This window comes from Panicum virgatum, chromosome 1K (assembly GCF_016808335.1).
Source record: "Panicum virgatum strain AP13 chromosome 1K, P.virgatum_v5, whole genome shotgun sequence".
Classification (NCBI taxonomy): Eukaryota; Viridiplantae; Streptophyta; class Magnoliopsida; order Poales; family Poaceae; genus Panicum; species Panicum virgatum.
In genome coordinates this window covers 22064449-22071944 of record NC_053136.1, presented here as the reverse complement: position 1 = coordinate 22071944, position 7496 = coordinate 22064449, and the positions used below count along the sequence as shown (strand labels likewise).

The following is a 7496-nucleotide window of genomic DNA, read 5'->3' as shown; positions in this document are numbered from 1 at the left end:
CGAATGGATAAGAGGAGGGGGCTTTGGCTGTATGACTAAGGGGTGTAATGCTACACGTCAACAATCTTATATGTCGTCTCATGCAATGTCACATAAAATTTGCAGTAATGTGGTGGAGAGAGAGCGAGGTGAGAGAAAGAGGTGGTTGCCTTAGGTTTTAGGGTAAAACAACCGTTTCGTAGGCTAAAATTTAGAAGTACGAAACTAGTTCCCACCATTGTACGGTTGTTGTTGACATGCAACTCAAAATTTTTCTTTATTTCATCCACAAATCAAAAAAGTGTGGTATAACTATGAGACAACTAAAAGGACAAACCATTATAAAAGTTGTCTGGTCGTCAAGATTATATGTCATTGTATGAGACCGCATCTAAGATGACACCAATGTATTTGCTATAAAGGGAGAGTGCTCTCCTAAAGAAAAAAAAGATTGTGATTGGGGATATGATGATGTTTTTTTTTTTCATCTTTATTCCTGTCTATAGCAGATTATAGGGAACAATTGGATGATCGGTATTTTCAATTTGCTAATCATGAGGGGTTCTATATCTATCAATAAAGTTTTTTTTTTTAAAAAATAAGTAATTTTATATTATAATTGTATGTCTTCCGTGTAGCTTTAATTCTGATGTAAACTTTTTTTTTTGAAGGAAATTCTGATGTAAACTTAGAAGAATAAGCAGCAGCCCAAATCCAAGGACAATTCTTCCGGTCTGACTTCTGACCTGTGGTATGCTAAAAAAAAGAGAAAAACTTCTGACCTGTGGTCCCAACCACCAGCAGGTCCCTCTTTTTATTACCAACTATACCAAGGGGGAAAACACCTTTTCTACGTAAAAACAGGAAAAATCACCATCAAATAGAAAAGAAATGTTTTTTAATTAATTTTTGGTTGGTGGTGCCTGCCGTCTGCCGTGTTGAGGAAGAGAGAAGGAAAGGGGAAGAGGCCTGGAGGACGGGGAGCCTGCAGCCACCATGGATTCCGAGCTGTGGATCTCGCGCCTCATGGCCGCCAAGCGGCAGTTCGCGCTGCAGTGCGCCCAGCGCCAGCATGCCGCTCCGGCTTCCCATCACGGTACTTCCTTTTCGTTTCTTCATCCGGCATAATACCCTGACGGTTGTTCCGGCGGGGGGAAAAAATTGTCCAGATTGGACTGTACCGTTGGCGCCGGCTCTCTGTTGGATCTCGATTCATCACTTGAGAGATCGGATGTTTCTGTCCGGACCGGTTAAGCTATTATTTCGAGCGATTTCAGTTGGATTCATGTGGCCCGCGTAAGAAACGTTCGATTTGCAGCGGAAATGGATCTTAGTTTTGTTCCCTTGTGTTGCATTTGGGGCGTAGGAACGGGCAAAAGAGACGGGAAAACGAGAGAAGATTTTGGAGATAGCTGAACTTCTACGGCTGAAAAATTTATGCTGCTCATGTAAATGAACTTCTCGTTCAGCATTTCAATTATCTTGTAAGAATTATTGCATTTATCTCGAACTAAATTGCCTGACATGTGTTGTGTTATAATCCTTTTAATACTTGATTTAAACGAAAGGGGTAGTTTAGTTGTCATTGTTCTCAGCAATCTAGAGATGATAGGATTAAATCTCAGAAAAATAGAGAATAAATCTACCTAATGTATATTTTAGAGGAACTGTATCTATGACACTTAGACACAAGACACAGAAACCATACCATTGAACTAGTGATTGGTTGGCACAATCCTAAACTCTGTTGTGCATACTGATAATTAATACACTTGCAGATCGGTTTGGGTATGATGATATTGAACCCGAGGATGAGGGACGCTCAGACTTCCCATGCCCGTACTGCTATGAAGATCATGATATTACATCACTTTGCACCCATTTGGAGGATGAGCACCCTTTTGAGTCTAAAGTTGTGGTAAGTTCACTTCCTTCGTATTATGTGTGCTTCTTTTATTTGGCTTGCAATATCCAATATGTTTGGAAGGAAATGTAGATCGACTGTTTACAGGTAAATGTAGATTGAAAGCAATCGAATCCATACTAGTGACATTCTGTGTGACATTCAAGAACTAAGTATAGTTGGTCTTCCATGGCTGTGCTATAAAATATGGTCATATTTAGCTACCAGTTATTTATGCTGCATATCCATATGGTTTGTTTTGTCCACAATTTTGTTGGGCACTGTATTATGTTGGTTGTCTAACTAATATTTGATTAATATAATTTGAACGAAATTATATCGTAAGTGTTGACATCAGAATGTTATTTTTAATATTGCTTATCATTTTTAGATGATGAAACTAATAAGCACTGAAATAACATGGTCTTGACAATATTTTACATCACCTGCAACCTTACTCAAACTAAATGGACCTGAGCTCATCTGTTCGTGAACTTGATTGACTAAGAGGTGCATGTAAATAATCCATGATTACTCACCTAGATTTCTTGAGATGATGTCAAGATTGAAACATAGTTGTGCCATTCTAGCTTAAGGTTTAAATTAGGGAATGCATATCAGTTGCTTTTAGGAACATTAGGCAATACACAAGTTGCTTCTGGGAACTTACTACCAGGCCCATGTTCATGGTTGGTAGGCAAGGGATGGTGTTTATCAAGTGTCTGAATGGCCTCCAGCAAGCACTTAGAAGTCATTCTCTACAATTACCTATGTGTATAATCCATGAGCTTATATACTCTGTACCCTGAGTTAGATTTTCCTCGTGACCCCTAACCTTGAGCGTAACCCCTCACCAATCTATACAGAGCCCCACACGCACCCATCTACACCCACGCTCACATAAATAGTTAAGTGAGTAATAGTTCAAAATAAGCACAATCATCCATGATGTTCCGGTTTGACCTTCTAGAAAATGCTGACACTGTTTGGTTACTTGGCCAACTACAGCACCCTTGTTGCAGTTAACCTCTTTCTCCACATCTCTAAGCACTGCCACCACTGCACACTTGCACAGTATCACACAGGGGAAGTTTTAACCCGTCATTGCTTAACATCTACTCCCTCCATATAGGAAATAGATGACGTTTAGGACAGCGACACGGTCTTCAAAGCATAACTTTGACCGCTTATTTTTATAAAAATATTTGTTGAAAAGTGATATATGTATATTTTTATGAAAGTGTTTCTTAAGACAAATCTATTCATATAATTTTCACTTTTTCAAACTCAATAACTTAAAAGTTATTCATGATTTATATTCCCAATGTTTGACTCAAATCTTGTCCAAAACGTCATCTAAATCCTATAAGGAGGGAGTATGGGGGAAGTTTTTCTGAATGACACTTGCTAAAGTTTTAACCTGTCATACATGTTTAATATTCATGGGGGAAGTTTTGTTCAATGTCAATTGCCAATTTTTAATTACCCCAATTTTTGCTTGGTTTTGACATGCAAAATGATTTCATGGGATTGGATTAATTTATGGCAACTAACCAATTAGGTTATGCAAATCGGGGTACTTAGAGTACATAAGCACTCAGGCATTAAAGTCACAGCAAGGAAATGTGGGTATGCCAGCCAAGTTTTCCGTTCTTCTCTGTAGTACTGAAATATTCAAAGAAAAGAATGGAAGATTCTCTAAGATCTTTTGAACTACTGCAAACGCGTGTATGAACAATCAAGATATTAGCTTTGTCATAGTGGAAGTTAAGGTCTTCGGAACATGGGTGGAGCTAAAACTGGTTCAAGTGCTGTAAAATCTTTGGCTGACTGCCTATCTGCTCATGAACATATAATAAGGTGCAATATCGAATATTCTTTCTACGTATGAAACCTAAATTTAGTAGAGGTTTGTTATACTTGATAGTTAGCATTCATACAGTTTGTCCAAGTAATTCACATGTTAAACACACTTTTTCCCAAGGTACAATTACTTATTTGTTTGGTCTAGCATTCACACAATGATATCATAGACTGTTTTCTTTTTTTTTTGGGGGCAAGGACTGGTTTCAATCATATAATGGAAGTAACCTTTTTTCATTTTCTGCATTGTCTTCTAAAATTGAGCGTACCATATCATACGAGACTTATTCTAAGTATAAACTGAAGTTGTGGCCAAACTGATGGACCCAAAAGGATGGCTTTGGCTTATGTAGGGGAGTAAGTTGTAGCCTCGACACATGGTCTCTCTCTTCCCCAATTCACACACCACCATGCCTTCTACTCAAGTAAATTGGCCTATGGTGCTTTCGGCATAGGCTGCATCATGTTTGCTCCATCGAATTGTGGTGTGTTGTCAGAGTCTTTCGTCGTTGAACAATTGCTCAAGGGCAGAAGGGCTTCTCTGCAATGGCTCATTGGTTGTCCCCTTTTATTTTCTGTGGCACGATCGAAATTGAACCAATTCTCTAGGGAATGTGCCTGTGGTGTTTGTCTGTGTGTGAGTGGTGTTGCACTCTACTTTAATGAAATAACATGCAGATCTCCCACGTTGTTCGAGAAAAAAATGCACTACCAGGCCTATGAGCAAGACATACATGCCCACAAGGTTGTTGGCCTTTTTGCCAAAAAAAAACTAGACTGTTTGAGGAGCTTATACACTAAGTTTAGGCCAAACCATATTCTTTTCGTGGGGCTCATAAACCATAGGCACGGAAGCTAGCTATTGGCATTATGAACATCTCAGCTCATTGCATCCATTATATATGTAATATATTCTACAGTTTCTAACCTCACTTTCATATGCTCCATAGGCTTGCCCAGTTTGCTCAGCCAGGATTTCGAAGGACTTGTTGGAACATATAACTCTTCAGCACGGCTACCTGTTCAAAATATCCTTTTCTTAGATGATTGACTTTATAGGCAGTTTGCACTGGTGTTGTAGAAGTGCTTTTTGAACTGTAACTTTCGTATGTTTCCTTAATAATGTGCACTTGCAAAGACATCACAGGTTACGTAGAGTTGCTGGTGCTGGTAACCACACTCTCACTTATGCAGGGAGAGATCTTCAAGAGACCTACTTAAAGGTGCTGCTTGGAAATAGCGGTCGAAGCAGCAGCACCACCAATACATCAACTTCAGTCACTGATTCACTGCTATCTTCATTAGTTTTAAATTTATCTTCATCAGAAGCAGAAGATACCTCAAAATCTTCTGCTCCTGCTGTGACTGAAAATAGTTGGTTTAAAAGATCACTACCTTCAAAGAATTGGAAGATAAGGTACAATCCAATTCCTTTCCTGCCTCTTATCACTATTAGCTTGCTGAGTCTACTTCTGCATGTTATGTGGCTTTTTTTTCAATGTCTGGTGAAGTTTTTTAGCCTCCTTTGAATGAAAATGTGTATAGCTTAATGTTCGTTGCTAAGCCCCATGTTATCTAGTCGTCCGACTAATCGCGATTAGTCGGGCTTATCGGTCCGGTGACCCCGATAAGGGACACCGAGTAGGTCTGGGCGACTAGTTTTCTAGTCGTCCGACTAGTCGTCGACTAGTCGCGATTAGTCGCACGATCAGGTTGGAAAACGATCAGACTTGAGATTGTTTTGTGGGCTGTTTGAGTTGTGGGCCTCGGCCGGTGATGGGCTGGCAAGGTGGTCCATTAGGTTTTTGGTATATAGAAGCTGAGAGACAGGAATATGGACTATGGGACAGAAATACAGAGTTCTGGACAGTTCACAAATCATCTCTCACAAATAAGTGAAAAATCGACCATTATTGTTGCCTTCATACTTGATTTTTATTAAGTAATATGTAGTACATATATCATATCGGTCCTGGGACACATAGGACGACTAGGCAGACGACTAGGACCGACTAAGCTTGACTAATCGGCCTGATCGACGACTAATCGCGACTAGTCGTCTGATCGGTCCCATGGCGACTAGGTTCGACTAGACGATTTGAAAACATGGGCTAAGCCACAAAACCTATTCAGGTACACTTAGCTTAAAGCTGTATGATCTATCCACAATAAGTTCAGTTTTGCTGTTATATGCATGTTACAGTCAGCTTAATATCTACCTAGTTAGCTCTCTACTTCGTTTTCTGATTAGACTAAGAACTTAGCCTAGACTAGATACACTCTGTAGGCCAAGTTATTGCGCATGAACTAACATCTTTCGAGAAGCTATTTTGTCATACTGGACTCCAGTTTGGTGCACTTAATATGCACACTAAAACAAAATTAGTGCTGTATTTGATCTCCCCCATCAAGTTATATACTCTTGTTTGTGCCTATCATGCAAGTTCACGTAACTGTGGTGCAATTTATTCTATGCTGAATGATTTACTTATAGCGGTTCTCTGATAAGCTTAATCCCCTTTTCTACATATAAGCTTAAGTTTGATCAAGCATAAAGCATGTCACTCTGGAGTGTAAATTTATCAGACCTGTTTAATTGTACTGTTCTTCCATTGTGAAATGAAGTTTGCTTCATAAATCATATAACCGAAACAGACATAAATGTCTGATTTTGAGAAACAAATGGCGCTATAAGCCTTGTACCAGATCCAGCATTGCTGGCTTCATCTAGCCCTGAAGTTTTGCTTTTCAGAGTTCAGACTGTAGAGGATGTTGATAAATTGAGTCAATGCATATGACTTTGGGTTGAGTAGATTATGCACTTTATCAAATGTTGTAGGCATGTTGATTGTTGAACAAGGTACAACATGGATCATAAACTTATCTCTACATAGATGAAATACATTGTTATGATGGGTTAAACTCCAATAGAGAGAACTGGATGATTTCCAACATCAAGTCTTCTGAGCGCTTGATGATATATTAATCCAATTTCTTCTTTTAGTTCTGCTGATTCCAACCTTAGTCAAGAAGAGAGGGAGCAGAGAAGGAGGCGAGCTGCGGTGAGATCAGCATTTGTACAGCATATCCTTGTCACTACCCTTTTCGATGACTAGCAGAACAACAGATTTCATGCATTGAAATCATGTGGGCCTTTTGCCCACTCTTTTATCTGGATGAATAATGAGCTAATCACCTCCGGTATCTCGAAGTTGTTCATCCAACTGAGGCTGGTACCTGATCCCATGAAGCTCGATGATAAATTGAAGACGCAGAGGGCCTCTTATATGTTTTATATGGAAGCAGCTCTGAACATTTCTTGTCCAGATCAAATTCCGACTGCTAGGCTATTAACTAGCGTTCTCATAGTAGAGTCTTGATGTTTTTTTATTGGATTTCGTTTTGTGCTGCAGAACGTGTTGTACCTTATCCTATTTATTATTACTATGGACATTTGAATGTTGTCTTTCCAACTTTGGTATATGCATATGAAATCTGTTTGACCGTTGCGTTCATTTATTTCAACAAATTCCAGAGTGTGCAAGTGACAACTCGATTAAATCCATATGGCATTCGTACTCTGTAAACTGTACTTGTTTGTAGTGTGCTTTTCATGAGTCTGGAGGTGTAGGTTTTGTGCATCCTAGCCTCACTCAGTCTTCGCAATTGTCTGACGTCATGACAATTTTCATTCTTAAATTTGTGACCTCCAATATGCAACTTTGAACACTATGTTTCAGAGTAAATTGGT

General features: G+C 39.2%; 1 protein-coding gene across 4 annotated transcripts in view; it reads left to right on the top strand.

The window, feature by feature from the left end:
• Positions 1–861: 861 nt before the first annotated feature.
• Positions 862–7496, top strand: part of LOC120699427 (protein DEHYDRATION-INDUCED 19 homolog 4-like) — a 29316-nt gene continuing 22681 nt past the window's right edge. Inside the window, exons 1-6 of one of the 4 annotated variants that reach the window (XM_039983415.1) lie at positions 902–1075; positions 1346–1427; positions 1758–1897; positions 4696–4773; positions 4876–5162; positions 6750–7260. In XM_039983415.1, coding sequence (XP_039839349.1) covers positions 1052–1075; positions 1346–1427; positions 1758–1897; positions 4696–4773; positions 4876–5162; positions 6750–6861 — 723 coding nt within the window. In that variant the 5' untranslated portion in view covers positions 902–1051 and the 3' untranslated portion in view covers positions 6862–7260. Of the gene's footprint in view, positions 1076–1345; positions 1428–1757; positions 1898–4695; positions 4774–4875; positions 5163–6749; positions 7261–7496 lie in introns of those variants that run through there. The other 3 variants (XM_039983427.1, XM_039983421.1, XM_039983432.1) reach the window with 3 other exon arrangements.